We start from the raw sequence: 17,500 nt of genomic DNA on the forward strand, positions 1-17,500 counted from the left end.
CATGCATAGGTTCCCCTTATCTTTTTTGAATAAAAGTGTATCATTATGGTATAACAGTGTATAAATCTGGTATAAAACAGTATCAATTGGTTATAGAAACTGCATATGCAAGGATGTGAGTTGTCTGTTATGTAATTGACTAAAATTCAATAATCATTTTTATTTCTCATCAAATAAATGACATTTTTTATCTTATTAGCAAGTAAGAAACCTACATTATCTCATTATAAAAGACTTTTTTTCTAGTAAGAAAATAGAATACATCAAAAACGTTGAACCGAGAAGGTCAAAAATAGATTTGCCCTACTTACTGCTTGTGACCCTTTGTGGAGTTTTATCTACAGAGGGCTTAAAATGATAGATTTTGGGTGGGTTAATGAGGATTTTATTTCCAACAAGGACGGAACAGATCATGGTGTGTGCAACATTGGTTTTGGCTCATTGGTCGGCTAAGGTTTGATTTGTAGTGATGTTATTAGTACGTTCATTTGGGACCATGACTGAAACTTAAAGGTCGGTGCCTTTAAGAGCTTTAAGGAGTTCTGGATTTGCAATATAGATTTTGAATCTTTTGGCTTTGAAAGCTTTGATTAAGTCAAATGATTTTGTTGGTATAGGGAAGTTGTTCCCAAGTTGTCTGTAGCATATTCCAACCTGAGATGAGATTTCTGCACCTAAAATTTACAATAAGTAGTTTAACCGAGTGAGCTATTGTAACTAAAATATTCAAATAGAACTAACATTGTTTTGTGTAAATGTATTTATACAGGTACTATCTGCAATGCGCGAATAAAAATGTCAATAGAGTTTTTGATCTTCAAGTCAAAAATAGTCAGAGGTCTCCGTGGTGACAAGATTCTTTAATGTTCACACCTGTGCAATTGTGGATAGAATTCTTTCAGAATATCATGCTACTTTATTAACCATTGCTGAAATGGTAAAGAACAAGTATCTAAATCTGAAATCATCATTCACTCCTGCAGAGATCATGGATGAAATGAGAAATATTCATAGGATTAGAATGAACTACAAAAAAGCATACAAAGCAAAAGAAAAGGCAATTGAACTAGTCATAGGTTCCCTGCATGAATCATATGCTAATCTGCCAGCTTACTTATATATGGTAAATACAATCAATCCAGGATCATATATAAGGCCATACAAGACAGAGGACAATCACTTTCTGTATGCTTTTGTTGCATTGAATGCATCCATTAAAGGATGGGAATATTGCATCCAACAATAGTTGTTGATGGTGCTTTCCTTAAAACAGCATGTCGGGGTACCATGTTATGTGCTAGCGTGTTTGATGTAGTAGGTCAGTTTAATGACTTTTTTAGATACAATAGTACTTCCTTAAAAGATGTAGAAATTTAACTTTTTAACACAATTACAAATTGAAAAGCTTAATATTCGTTATTCATACTAGTCTAAGATGTTTGACTTTTTTCACTTGTATAATCAGGGAAAATTCTACCATTAGCATATTCTATTGTGGATTCTGAAAATGATGTTTCATGAGAATTGTTTTTTAGTATGAAATAGCATATGGTGAAAAAAAAATATGTCCATAGTATCTGATCGACATGAAAGTATTTTAAAGGTTACTGCAAAGATATATCCAAATACAGCTCATTGTATATGCATCTATCATCAATGGAACAACATCAAAGAAAAATTCAAGAGGAATCAGAAGCAGCTAAAGGGAATCTTTTTTGCAATGGCTCGAACTTACATAAAGGCAGATTTTGATCGACTAATGGAAGATGCAGACAAAATCGATAAGAGGCTGAGGCCTTACCTATTTGAAATTGGCTATGAAAAATGGTCCATATTACATTCAAGTGTCAATAGGTCCATGGTGATGACTTCGAATATAGAAGAGTCACTAAATTCAGCAAATAGAGAGGCAAGAGAACTACCAGTAAATAAACTGCTACAATTCATGATGGATTTGGTAATGAAATGGAATAATGAAAATAGAATAAATACACATACAACATTTACTGAATTGGGGAACAAGTACCACATAATAATGAGGGAAAATCTCATTTTATTAGATAAAATGAAGGTAAAGAAACGGTGTTGTTATTTGTATTTCATACTGACTAAAATGTGGTATGGTACAGTTGCTTAATATTTTATTGTATATTACAGGTAATGGCTTCTACCAGTCATGTGTATGGTGTGATTGATGAAACTCAAAAGCAAAGCATTGTGTGTATGTGTGAAAAAAGGTATAGCTACCTACAATTTCAGGTTGATGGAATCCCATGTGCTATGGCAGTATTGAGTTACACTAATATGAATGTGCAATCCTACTGTACAGCTTATTATTCAAAGAAAAACTATTTGAAAGCCTATGAATTTCCAGCTATTCCACTTCCTGATGAAACAATATGGAACATTCCAACAGAAGTATCGGATATCATAGTACTCCCGCCAATCTGGAAATCGAGACCAGGTAGACCAAGGAATAACAATCGAGGCAAAGGCATATTTATGTACTACATGTCTGCACAGAAAGTATCATGTGGACGGTGTAGAAAGGTTGGACACAATCAAAGAACCTGAACAAATACCCCAACAAGAATTTAATACGACATTCTTATAGTTCCTCTTTTATTTTTTCAAATAGGCCAGTTCATTCTAGATTGCAAAACATATTACAGAAGTTGATTTTACATTTTAAGCTGAAATGTGAAAAGTTGGCTACTTCTACATGAAATGTAATAGATGATGCCTAAGACTACTTTTATGCTTCTTAGTTTGATTGCTAATGAAATATTTCGACATTATATGGATTTCAACTTCTACTTTTTATTGTCTTTATGATATATTTTTGATGAATTTATTTAGTAGTATGATGTGTATATATATAAGTCCATGCGCGAGTTTCATCCAATACATACTTTTGAGTGTCATCTGTACAATATACAGTACTAGTTAAATGACATCATTACAGGTTATATGTATGTGCCCAAGGAGAAAGTCTTTCTCTTATTGTTGTTCATCATAGCATGACTATAATGGTAGTCATGCTATATATTCTTCTTCTGGGTACATTTAGTTCATGGTATATAGGTATCAAATTCAACACGCATATATAAGTATAAAAATCAATACACCCTTATACATAAAGAAAACAATATCAACATTCTAATAAAAAGTTTTCAAAATCATATAATTGCCAATATGAATCAATATAGATTCTTCAAAAAATAGAAATAAAAACTAAGAAAGTGTATCCCATCAAAAATACTAGGTAAACATTTCTAAAAGTCTATCAAAAACTTTAAAATATGTCAACAACTACACTTGCAAGTTATCCTAAAATATTACTGCTTTAGAAGATTCATTTTTCTTTTTCAGTCTTCCAGTAGATTCAGCGTCGTTGATTGCACATTGCATTTGTTTTCTCTTTCCATATTGCCACAGTGATACACCATATCGGCTCTGTATGCTATCAATATCATCTATACTTGTAGGAATTTGAACGCCTTCAATCATTACTCTGCAAAAGCAGCTACAAAAACACCATAGTCCCTGCAACATATTCTCAAATGAGTATAATAACCAAAAAGAAGAAAAAAGTGAAAGACTAGCAACAGAATTAGATTTTTAGTACTAATTTACGTGTTCTTTTGAGTGGGCAATCCGTCAACTATTCAAATATCAAACAAGTCAGCAACTGCAATTTCATCACTTTTTTTGTCCCAAAAATCAACAGAAAAAAGGAAGTATGGTATCAATTATGCATATGCTGAAATGTCTTTCTCAGCAACACGTTTATGTCGTGTACCACGCATTGAATCATAAACATGAATGCATTTGTCTTTAAAATACAGGCGATCCAAAATCCAGTGAAAGTTTTCAAAAATATCTATCGAAAACAAAACATCATCAACAGAATACCGCAAACATTACACCTCATAACAAATCTGAGGATATACTCAACAATTTTATTGTCCTCTTTAATAATCGCAACATATTTTCTTTTACCCAAAAACTTTGTATACAAACTTTGTATCAAGAAATTAAACCAACAATCAGTTATTGTGAATGAATTTCCACCATCTAAAAGAGTGTACTTTGATTTCTTCCATAAGTAGTAAAAAAGCACATCAATATGCTGAAAAGTAAAAGTAAAACATCAGTTTAATAAACTACATTACGTTGTTAGAATCAATAAAGAATATTTCAGTACTACTATACTAGCAAATCATGGTGGATAATAGACTTACTGATCAGTTAATGATACTCCTGCATATCCAAGTGTGTAGAACCATTCTTTTGTTTTAATCGTGACAACACCAAAATCAAAAGCATTTGATAGATTATTAACAGATTCCGAATGAACAGGACTTTAACAAAAGCATGACACAACGTATTAGTTATGACACAAAAATGATAAAAATTTAATCTACAAAAATCTAAAAGAAAAGAATTACTTTGAATTAAGTCGTAATGATTTATCAACAAACTTGTTAAACGAAGACTAAAACTTCATATCAAGAAATGGCTTTGTAATACTATTGGTAAATGGATGTTTGATACTGAATATGTGCTTTCTTGAATGTCCTTTATCTATGCACTTAGTTGGTTGACCTTGAACGTTGCTAAAACCAGAATCTAACTTGGACACATATGGTGATTCACATACTGCAGCTGGTTTTCTTCTTCTACGAGGGACAACCAGTGTGTCATCCAAGATGACAGTAGATTTATGACCTACAGAAATATCATCAACATTTTTTCTTACACTTCCAACATCAAAAAGAACTTCTGTATCAATCTTTAATACAACATTGTCATACACAATATTTGTAGCCTCCAATGTAATACTTTTACAGCCTAAATCAGGTTCCTCAATCACAGAATGTGCAAAAATTTTATCAGGTTGAGTATACTTTGAGATTTCACTGTCCGAAATAACTGACCAATCAATTTCCTGACTATGTTCAACACCATCTTTCATACACTGTACATTCTCATGAGAAATTGGTTGGGTAAATTTTGATACTTCCTAATGAGGAAAATCACACCAACTATCCTCCAAACAATTTTTAACCTCCTCTCCAATCTAATTCCCACTTGGTGTAAATTTTAAAAAATCAAAATTTGAAAAATCACTCCATTCATCTATATCGATACGATCACCTACACCAACAGTTTCTTGTCCAACATCATCAACGACATTATCACTAAGGTGATCTCCAGCTACTACATCAATGTGATCACCCATATCAATATTTTCTTATTCAACATCATCAACCAGATTATCACTTAGTTTATTCCTAGCTTCTCTATCAATATAATCCCCAACACCAACAGTTTTTGTCCAATACTATCAACCACATTATCACTTAGGTGATCAACCTTAGGTGTACCATCAGTTTCCCATCCCACACTGCCAGACAAATTAACACCTATGGGATTCCTTGTATGTGTATCATTATTTTTCAGCCCCACATTATCACCACTGTGACACTCTTTCAGTGTGGTAGATTTTTTGAAAAAATTCAACAAAAAAATATTAGTATCAAACTATATATAAGTCTTATAAATAAAAAAAAATACAACTAGCCAAATACCTTAGAACCCTCATTTATTTGTAGTGCTTTAAAATTAGGTTAAATGACGATGTCATCAACTGTTTCATCGATAAAACCTCATCCTTTAGATAAACATTTTGAAAATGGCAAAGATAAAAACATCAATTTTCATAATACTCAACTACAAAAAAGGTGATATTGAACTTTGAAAACACTTAAACATACTAAATTCAAATCAGTTCTCAGTAATTTCTATCCATTTTGAGAATTTACAGGACTGTCTTCTCTCATATGTTTTTTGCTCGAATCAGAAAAACCATCAGATTTCTTTAATACAACATGTTCCTTTTGAGGTACAGGCTCAAAAAAGGCAATTGAAGAATGCTTTTCTCAATACAAGTTAGCTCAATAATGGTTAACACTACCTATACATACAAGCAAAAATTTAAAAATTTTAAGAAGTAAATTAATATTATGAGAAAAAGACCATATATATAAATACACATAGGATAAGTACCTGCTCACGATTTATATCACTAAAAGTAAACTTCATCTTCTTGTAGTTTGGTCTTATCATCACCAACCAATTAAGTATTTGGGGCACACTATCTCCCACTCGAATAGCTAGTTTATTTTTCGTATATGGACAACATTCATAAAACCAACATTGGAATGCCAAAGGAAAACCACCACACCAATACATAGAATTTCGCTTATGAACCTAGTACTTCATTGAATCCAACATAGCACGAAAACACAACTTTCCCCACCTAGTACTTCATTGAATCCAACATAGCACGAAAACACAACTTTTCCCAGGAAAATGTCTCAAACTGATCAGACTCAACCAATAAAAAGGATCCTTATTTATAAAGTCACCATACGTAATTGAAAACAGAAAACTATGAATGAAGTAAAGAATGACAATATGCAACGCGTCCCTGTCAAATTGTCATTTTTCCCAAGGAAAAAGTTTTCAGCTCAAGCTTTGTAACTTTGGGTTGATTTGGAAAATACAAGTCCATAAGGTGACTAGACTGGCTCAAATTACATGCCAGTGTAACAACACTTGTACACTTTAAGCCTCTTATAACAACAAACTCTGATAGACCAAATAACAACTTTGTGTCATTCACTTTAATCCATATCTCATCATTTCGAGTAGACAAAACTTCCCTAAGCAACATGGCAAGTATCAACTAATTTTGAATGGAAACACATGGAAAATCTAAAAAAATATCCAAAACAGGTCTTTCTAAACAAATTGAGTTGCATCTTAGTCAACTTATGTTTCAGCTTATTCACAATCGAGCAATTTGTATGCACACTAACATGAGTCATGTAATAATCAGTTGGTCGAACAACAAAATCCCAAACCTGAAACAAAAACATATATTTCTAAATAGGTTAACACAATACATTACATTGCACAAAACAACTACAATAACAACAGCATACAAAGTAAGGTCTCACACTACACACATATACAAAAATATACATTACAGTTGTAAAAAAACATAGAATACCTCAACATCTGATAAACTATAACTTGGTTTGCTAAGCTGATCAGAAACTTTACACTTTTTCTTTGACGATACACCATCATCCTTACCATTTTTACCCGAATTCACTTTTTTTGTTTTGCATTAACAACTACACATTCATTGACCTTCTCCTTCACTTTTGAAAGATTCTTTTTTTGATCTTTATATGCACCAAAAAGTCTCTAACTCTGTGACCGAGTCATCCTCTGAGAAGAACATGGATTTTCTGACATGGATTTTCTCTTACCTTGAGACCCCATTCTATCACATTTTTTATTCTTCAAGTTTGAAGGACTAGGACATTTCTTCAAGTGCAACCACATATGTGATGATTCTGTAAAATCATCATCATTAAAAATAAATTTGGGGTTAAAATTGACCCCTTTACCAGCTAATTTTAACTTACATTTACTTCCCATTTTTTGTTTCATGTCCAGATGCTATAATGCAAGAAACAGCAAATCAATTTCTGATGTTGATCGCAAAACACGGATTTATCAACTTATAATAGAGGGAAAAAGAAGAAGATTTGGGAAAGTGATTTAAGAGTAGCTGTTTTGGTCCAAATGGCTAAAAATCAGAAATAAATTAGACCAACTGGCTACAATTGTCCAACTTTTAAAACTGCTGGCTATTTCAAAATGGTCAACCCACGTCCTTTCCCCTTTAAAAAAATTGCCTCTTGGTGAAAGAACAAAAAAAATCGATTAATACAATAATTCGTATTGGTAATTACTAAAGTTTAATAGTATATTTTTAAAAAATCACTTACCTAAAAAGAGTTCTATTCGAGATTCAAATTAATTTTAAAATCTTAGCCAAACATGCTAAAATAATTCGTTTGGATTTGAAGAATTTTCCAAGTCTTCCTTTGTCTTTTCTAAAGTCAATAATAATACAGAATGAAGTATACCCTTATGGTTATGGGAAAAATAATAAAGAAAAGGATGCACAATGGCAATAGAAGAAAAAATCAAAGTGTCCGGTTACAATCTTAATTAATGTGAAATTTATGCTGGAATTATTAGAAGTGTGAAGGACCTTACAAATGTTACTATATATCTATTTATATCTATATATCTATATATCTATATAATATCTATAATATATTAAAAGTGTGAAGGACCTTACATATGTTATCTGAACTTTTAGTCCTTCATTAACAGTTTTTACTGTAGACAAAATTGTTATTTCGCTATTTTTCTAATATATAATAGTTGAAAATTAATTAAATATATTTATGGTAAAACCTTTTTTTGTTAGAAGTCATCAGAATTAATGAAAACTAATACTTTTTTTATTAGTTTAAGAATTCTAAATTTGATTTTAAGAAGATTTGAAAAAATCTAGAAATAAATATAAAAGCGTTAGAATATGAAAAAATTTAAGAAGTACCAAATTTTAAAAAAGTTTTAAGAATATAATAAGAATGTAATCAATGATTTTATAAAGATTTAATTTTAAAAACAAGAAAAATTCTAAATACATATATAAAAAATAATTGTACCACAAATATGGTTCAGATTGATGCGTCTCTTTTAACCTCGGACAACAAGGAAAGAGATACTGCATGACAAACACCAAAGTAATGATCTATCAACCACTTGGAGCTTTTGGTGGTAATATATATATATATGCTTACAATAAATTATATGTTTATGTTTACATTATTATATTAAAGTGTAAAGAATTTTTGAAAAGTGATTTAAACTTTTACACTTCATTATAACATTACTAAAAAAAGGCCAAAAAACAACACATAAAAAAGCGATGAATAGTGTCGCTTTTAAAAAGTAATGAGAAAAGCGACATTGTCCGTCGCTTTATTAATTTTATTTTATTTTTATTTATTTTTATTTAAATCGATTGCCTACATCTTAATATCCGTCACTTTTTTGTGGATTATTGTGCCAAATAATTAGCAAATAATTTATAAGTTTTTTTTAATAATGTGAAGGATAGAGTCATTATTTATTTAAAAATAATAATAATTAATTTTTAAAGCGACGTTGTCCATCGATTTCTAAATTTAAGTTTTATTTTTGTTTATTTTTATTAAAATTGGTGGACAACATCTATATAATTTTTTATTTTTAAAATATTAAATATAGAAAAGCGACGTTATCTGTCGTAATTTTTAATTATTTTAAATTTTTTTGTATTTTTTACAAAATGCAACGAACAATGTCGCTTTTGTTAAAAATAAATAAAAATTAACTTTATTAAAATGATGTTGTTCGTCGATATTTGATATTTTTAATTTACTAATAAATAAATAATTTTTATATTTTAAAAAATTAAATTAAATATATAAATTTTTATAGAGCGACAAACAACGTTGATTTTGTGCGTCGCTCTTTCAGTCAAATTTATAGCCAAACACCTATTATGGCAACACCCCAATTTTATTTCTCTTTTCTCCTATTTATCTTTTAGTTGTTTCTCTCTCTCTTTCTTTCTCAAGAATTTTGATCCGTCGCCGTTGCTCTCTCCTCCCGCCGCTGCGATGGTTGTAATTTTTCGTTCTCGCATTACTAACAAGAAACCAAAAAAGCGACCATCAAAAAGCGATCATGAATGGTGGTAAGCGACCACTTGTGGTCATTTTAATCTTTTTTAAAAAAATAAAAATAAATTTTAATTAAAAATCGACCACATGTGCATTTTTGAGATTTTGTGTGTGTGTGCATGTATATATGTGTGTGTGTGTGTGTGTGTCATGTAGTTATGTATGCATCCAAAAGCTAACTAAATGTATTCAATTATATATTGAATACATTGATATCATACGGTCGATTGATCAAACTAATAATATATTATTGAAGTTATAATATAATAATGTAAGCTAAATTAAACGATAACTCATCAGAGTATATATGAAATACGTTGTATTACGAGGTAATATACTCGTGTATGTGACGTTTATAGTACATATTTCAAAGTTGATAGTCAATCAAATATATATATGTATTATACATATCTTTTGTGTAGTGATGTACATAGTAGTCAAAAGCTAGCTAACTGAATCTAAATATATCCAAATATTTTGAATAATACATTAACATCATATGATCGAGGTAATTATTCACCATTAAAGTTATAATAATCAAGCTAATTAACCGATAATTCATTAGATTAATATATTGTATTACGAGATATATATATAATATCATATTCAAAAGCTAATTAACCAAAAGTTATTTTTAGATTACGAAATGCATTGACATTATTATGTGTCACGATCCGAACCGCGGCTCTGACCGCGATAGACATCTCGAACCATCAAGGCTTGAGAGGCTCCTTAGCATGTAATCACAAGCATAACTCATCTATTATAATAATGTGGAAGAAAACTGAAAATATGATAGTTCTATTATTTCAACTTACCAATGCGAAACATAAGTCCATAAGAAAACCATCTATAACAAGTCTATGAAATCTCTACTAAACTGAAATAATAATCTATCTAAAACCGGGACAAGGCCCCCGGCTAGACCATAAACTAAAATCAAAAGGAACCAACACATGAGAACAAGATACTTTCCGAAGTAAGGGAGCTCACCAACTCTGAATGTATGATAACGATCTATTGATTAGCAGGACCACGGGACTGGGCCTCAGAACCTGAAATATAGGGAGTCAATACACAAAGGTAATGGTATGAAAAGCAATTCAAAATAACATAATTTTTTTATATAACATAAGTGAAAGCATTTCGTAAATCAGTTTAGCATACGGTAGATGAAAACACATGGCATAGTTTGATAAACTTCAAAATATTTTCTTGAAATCATGGCTCAATTCATTACTTTACTTCTGAGCTAGATGGTACACCTTACAAGTCTGTAACTCTACGGGCTATATGGAGTCCGTCTTTGACTCGACAGCCAAGCCCCCAATCCAAGTTTGCCGCAAGGATTGGAGTATTAGTATGGTGGACACGCAAGATCCCTAAGCAGGGTGCCATAATCCCCAATCAAATGAACATGTCATGGTAGTGAGTAAGATCATAAAGCAAGGCTCCTAAACATAGTCCCAAATTGAGAAGACATGAATCAAGGTACATAATATCACAAAGTAGGGTACCAAAATCCCGCGTCAGTAAATCACGATTTCCAACATTGAGTCTTTCAACTCATGCTTTCTTCGAGTAACCATCTAATTCTCTTTAATCTCAATTTTATCCTCTTAAAAGAAAACATACATCATGCATACAAACCATTCTTTTCTCACTCTGTTAAGGGCACATCACAACAGGGTATCGTCATACCCAGACTTGCAAGTCATTTTTATCATATCAGTTCCACAGCTCTTCTTATTCAAAATATGTAAATGACCACTAAAGATTTATCAAATCACACGAGGGTTCTTATTATCAAAATCATAAGAAACTTATGTAAACCCATTTTCTTTACAAGACATTAATACGTGGTGGCCATTCCATTCATTCAACGCATGTATAATGGTTAGAGAGACATTTAAGACTCAATTATTTTTCATCGTTCATAAACTAGGCCCAACATTGGTGATACATAATCTCATGATCAAAAAGGGGCTTTTAAGTCATGCTCTCAAGAACAATTCACAATTCATGTTATGTAAAGTCCATAAATTTCATCATGGGGGAAAGGGAATTTCATAATCCACATTCGTAAATCAATGTTTGAATTCAAATCACATATACACAAGATTGTAAATCAAGTTTATGGAAAAACCCCATGACAATTACGTACTTTCATCAAATTTGATTCACGATGCATGTTCTTAAAATAATTTCCCAAAAACTCGCTATATATACATAATTATATAACTTTAAAGCTTGTTAAAATCGTAAAACCTCTGCCCATGAGATTTAAGATAGACCCATGTACCTTATAGATGACGAAGACATAGAGAAATTGTCCTTTAAAGCTTACAAGCTCAAACCCTAGGTTGTTTTCCCCCTTTTGTGCTTAAGAAAGATGAACTATGGATTTGTGGGTGTTAATACGTGATCAGGGACCTTAATTTTGTGTATACTAATTTAAATATGGATATGGGTCGTGAAAGGACCTTATTGCCCATAAAATAACATAAAAATAAAGCATTTACGTAGCTATGCATTACCAATGCAGCGCACAACCCATCGCCTAGCCTCCATGTAGGCGACGCATTACCCATTGCCTAGCCCCCAAGTTGGCGGCGCCTTGACCATTTCTAGATCCCAAGTGTGTGGCGCCTTACCTATTGCCTAGCCATTCCAGTGGTTGTTGGCGATGTCCATGCGATGCACAGCCACTGTATGGACCTTACTTTGTGACTTACACTTGATTTTGAGGTCCTAAAACACCACCAACACCTTCTATAACATCCAAACTTAGTCTACCATCAAAAATAAGGTCCTAGAGGTCATTTTAAATGCATTAATAGACGTTACAACTATAGGACGTCATATTATCCTCACTTGGGATCATTTGTCCCCGAATGATGACTAGAAACACAATAAGCACGATTTCAAATGCTACATGAAAAAAATAGATTAGTGTAAGATTAATACCTTCCATATCATCAGCCATGATTTCAAAGAGGTTCGGATATATCGTACGTATGTCATTCTCCCACTCCCAAGTAACTTTCTCAGTTGGATAATTTTTCCATAATACTTTTACCGAAGCTATCTCTTTACTTCTTAACTTTTGAACGTGGCGATCTAAGATATCTATGGGTTCTTTTTCATATGACCAGGAGTCTTTTACATTAATCTCTTCCACAGGCAACACAAGAGATGATCTCTAATGTATTTCTTCATCATCGATACATGAAATACAGAATGAATAGAAGCTAAGCTTATAGGAAAATCTAACTTATAAGCAACCTCATTGATCCTTCTCGTAATCTGATAAGGGCCTAAGTAACGAGGAATGGGTTTTCCTTTCTTTCTGAATCTTATGAATCCCTTCATAAGGGAAACTTTTAGAAATACCCAATCATCAACCTCAAACTCTAACTCTAACTCCCTTCTCCTAACATCAGTGTAAGACTTTTGGCGACTCTGAGCTATTTTAAGTCGCTCTCTAATGACTTTCACTTTCTCCATCACCTGATGAACAAGGTCAGTCCCAAACAAATGGGTTTCACCCACTTCATACCACCCAATCGGTAACCTACATCTCCTTCCATATAGATCCTCAAAAGGAGCCATCTAGATGCTTGAGTGGTAGCTATTATTGTAAGCGAACTCTATCAATGGCAAATGATCAACCCAACTACCCTTAAAGTTTATGATGTAAGCCCTCGACATATCTTCTAAGGTCTGAATGGTGCACTTTGCTTGCCTATATATTTGAGGGTAGAAGGTGGTACTAAAGTTTACTTAGGTACCTAAACCCCTCTGAAAATACCTCCAAAACTGAGAAAAGAACTATGCGCCTCGATCAGATATAATAGACACTGAAGCCCCATGCAAATGAACTATCTCTTGAATGTACAACTTATCATAATTATCCCTCGAGTAATTAGTCCGCACTGGAAGAAAATGGGCAGACTTGTTCATCATATCTACAATCACAAAATGGAATCATGTTTATTTTGGGATTTCGGAAGTCCTATAATAAAGTCCATATTTATCATCTCCCATTTCCAAAGAGTCAAAGTTATCTCCTGGAAAGTGCCACCTGGTCTCAAATGTTCCACCTTAACTTGTTGACAATTCAAACACTTAGCCACAAAGTTAGCAACATCTCTTTTCATGTTATTCAACCAGTAAATTACCTTAAGATCATGATACATTTTAGTAAAGCCAGGGTGAACAACATACCTAGAAGTGTTATCTTCGTCAAGAATTCTTTCTCGCAACCCATCCACATCTGGCACACATAGTCTACCTTGATACCTTAAAACCTTATCACATCCAATTTTAAATGCCAATACTTTTTGTTGACCAATATCTTCCTTGATTTGTATTAAGATGGGGTCCCTAGTTTGTTTTCCTTAACCTCAGAACATAAGGATGATTAGCTACCTCTTGTAACAACACTCCTCCATCTTCAGAATCTAGGAGTTGAACTCTCAAATTAGCAAGTCGATGAATATCCTTCACCAAATTCCTCTTCCCCTCCTCCATCTGAGAAATACTGCCCATGGACAACCTGCTAAGGGTGTCAGCCACTATATTAGCCTTACCTGGGTGATAATATAGGCTCATGTCATAATCTTTCAACAACTTCAATCACCGCCTCTGTCTGAGATTCAGTTCTTTCTGCGTGAAAACATACTGCAAGCTTTTGTGTTCAGTAAATATATCAACATACACCCAATAAAGATAATGATGCCAAATCTTTAGTGGGAAAACCATAACAGCCAACTCTAATTCATGGGTGGGATAGTTATTCTTATGTACCTTTAATTACCTAGATGCATAAGCCACTACCTTACCATGCTATATAAGTACACACCCAAGTCCTACTCGAGAAGCATCAGAGTAAACAACAAATCCGTCTGTACCCTCATAAAGGTTCAAAACCGATATAGTAGTCAACTTGTCTTTCAATTTCTCAAAACTATTCTCACAAAGAGTCGGACCACAAGAATTTTACCTTTTTCAGAGTCAATCTAGTAAGTAGAGAAGTTATGGATGAAAAGCTGTATACAAATCTTCTGTAATACCCTGCCAAATCCAAGAAACTTCAAATGTCGGTTAGAGTCATGGGTCTGGGCCATTTTCTCACAGCCTCAATATTTTGGGGGTCAACCTTAATTCCCTCGCTAGAAACAATATGCCCCAGAAAAATGATAGCGCTAATCCAGAATTCACACTTGAAAAAATTTGTATACAACTCATGATCTTTAAGAGTCTGAAGGACGATTCGGAGGTGATTGGTGTGTTCCTCCTCACCGTTAGAGTAAATTAAGATGTCATCAATAAAGACTATGATGAACAGATCTAGAAACTAGCAAAACACCCTATTCATTAGGTATATAAATATTGTGAGGGCATTCGGAAGTGGGAAGGACATAACTAAGAATTCATAGTGACCATATTAGGTTCAGAAAGTCATTTTAGGAATGTCAGCCTCTCTAACCTTCATCTGATGGTATCCTGAATGAAGGTCTATTTTGGTAAAATATTTGGCACCTTGGAGTTGATCAAAGAGATTATTGATTCTGGGGAGAGGGTACTTATTTTTAATTATGATTTTATTCAGCTGACGATAATCTATATACATGCGGAGGGAACTACCTTTCTTATGCACGAAGAGTACCGGAGCACCCCAGGGAGAGAAACTAGGATGAATAAAACCTTTTTCAAGAAAGTACCTTAACTGTTCTTTCAACTCTTTCAGTGCTGTAGGAGCCATTCTGTATCATGGAATAAAAACAGGTCAAGTGTCCAATAAGATGTTAATGCCAAAATCTATCTTCCTATCTGATGATATCCTAGAGAGATCATCAGTAAAGGCTTCCGGAAATTCATTAACCACAGGAATAGATTAGAGGGAAGGACTTTCAGTGCTAGAATCTTTGACTCGAGCAAGATGATACAAACAACCATTTGATATGAGCTTACGGGACCTAAGATAAGATATGAATTTCCCCCTAGGTTCTAGAGAATATTCCCCCCACTCTATCACTGTCTCATTAGGAAAAGAGAAGGTGACCCTTTTGGTTCTACAGTCTAATATAGCATAACATGAATGGAACCAATCCATTCCCAGTATAGCATAAAAAATAATCATGTCTAGTTCTACAAGATTAGCCCCAGTATCGCGATGAAAAATAGACACCGCATAATTTTTATGAACTCTCCTAGCCACAATAGAATCACCAACAAGGGTGGAAACAGAGAAAGGTTTTGGAATATTTTCGAGCTCAAAACTAAATCCCACTGCCACGTAAGGGATTACATAAGAAAAAGTAGACCCTGTATCAAGCAACACATAGACATCACGAGAAAAGATCCGTAACATACCAGTAACCACATCTGGTGAAGTCTCTGAGTCCAGACGAGTAGCCAGAGCATACATCCTATTGCGACCACTCTTAGCAGATGAAGTAATACCCTTAAGAGGAGAGGCTGTAGATACGGCTTGGGACTTAGCTCCCCCGATATTTTTTCTAACTGAAGGATAGTCTCTCTGAATATGGCCCACTTGTCCACAAGAGTAGCACATCCGGCTCCCAAAATAACACTTCCCTAGATGATTTCTTTCACAAATGCTACAGTAAGAATATGACCTAGTGGGATGAGTCACACTCTCCTAGGACTGGGTGTCTTACATCCGAGGTCCAGTACTAGGTTGGTATCATTACTCACCCGAAGGCCTAAGTGCAGGTGCACTAGTTGAGGATTGAGCATTGGTCCAAAATTTCTTCTTAGACCATTTCTTACCCCAGTTACCACGTTGCTGCTGACTGATATTCTGATCTATAGGTCCAGCTCTCTTAGTCTGCTCTCTCTTTTCCTTACCTCTGTTTACCTTTTCTTTTTCTCTTCTACCTACTGCATATGCACTAATAACATAAAGAAATCTATGTCCTTGTACAACATTTCCCCCTTGCATTCCAACACCAAATAATTCAAGAGACCAGATGCAAACTTTCTCATACGAGCCCTCATGTTTCCCACTAAATTTAGAGCATAATGGGACAACTGGTGAATTTCAAGGCATAGTCTTTGACACTCATCTTTCCTTGTTTCAGATTCATGAATTCTTCAGCTTTTGCTTTCTTTAATTCCTGAGGAAAGAAATGATCCAGGAAGGCCTATACAAACTCACTTCACACAGCAGGTTCAGCATCCCCACCCCTCAAATCTTCCTACTCATTGTACCACTGGTTAGCTAGTTCTTCAACTGGTAGGTTGCTAACTTAACCCCTTTAACCTCACTAGCATGCATGATTCTGAAAATTTTCTCCATTTTATTAATAAACCCTTGGGGGTCCTCCTCAATCTTCATACAAGTAAAGATGGTGGGTTCAACCTCATGAATTTACCAACCTGAGTAGTTTTAGACGAACCAGACACAGAGTTCACAGCTTCAGACCAATGGGATTGATAATCCACAAGCTGAGCAATCATATGGATAGACTGTCAAAACTCAGCATTTGAGACTTCTCTCTAAGGAGACTGAGCACAGTTAACACTGGATCCAGGAGCCCGAGTTGTGCTAGTTTGGACTGGAGGAACTCCCAGAGTAGCAACAAATTCTGGAGTACGAGCTCTATTATGGGTCTGTATCACATGAGTAGGGCAGACATCCTCAGCATGGGTGTTAATCTATGGGGAGGCATGACCTGAAATGTAGAAAACCATGGGTTAGGGAATGTTCAGACTTTATAGCATGAAGTAGAACATGAAGAAAAGTGAAACATTCTTAAGTGCCTAGTAGCTTCCTCCTTATAAATATGGTGCGCTACACACCA

At 33.7% G+C, this 17,500-nt stretch overlaps 1 protein-coding gene across 1 annotated transcript; it reads left to right on the forward strand.

Moving 5' to 3' along the window:
- Positions 1-1,564: 1,564 nt before the first annotated feature.
- On the forward strand, positions 1,565-2,574 carry LOC107853349. Its single transcript, XM_016698353.1, has 2 exons — positions 1,565-1,957; positions 2,158-2,574. Exons 1-2 carry the CDS (start codon positions 1,565-1,567, stop codon positions 2,572-2,574), a joined length of 810 nt encoding a protein of 269 aa, XP_016553839.1.
- The last annotated feature ends 14,926 nt before the right edge of the window (positions 2,575-17,500 follow it).

The sequence above is a fragment of the Capsicum annuum genome, chromosome 7 (genome assembly GCF_002878395.1).
Source record: "Capsicum annuum cultivar UCD-10X-F1 chromosome 7, UCD10Xv1.1, whole genome shotgun sequence".
In the NCBI taxonomy this organism is placed as follows: Eukaryota; Viridiplantae; Streptophyta; class Magnoliopsida; order Solanales; family Solanaceae; genus Capsicum; species Capsicum annuum.

Excerpts from the sequence above, each read along its gene's own strand:
- LOC107853349 (XM_016698353.1), top strand. The coding sequence starts at position 1,565 with ATGTCCATAGTATCTGATCGACATGAAAGTATTTTAAAGGTTACTGCA. Across the intron at positions 1,958-2,157 it reads TACAATTCATGATGGATTTG|GTAATGGCTTCTACCAGTCA; the intron begins GTAATGAAATGG and ends TGTATATTACAG.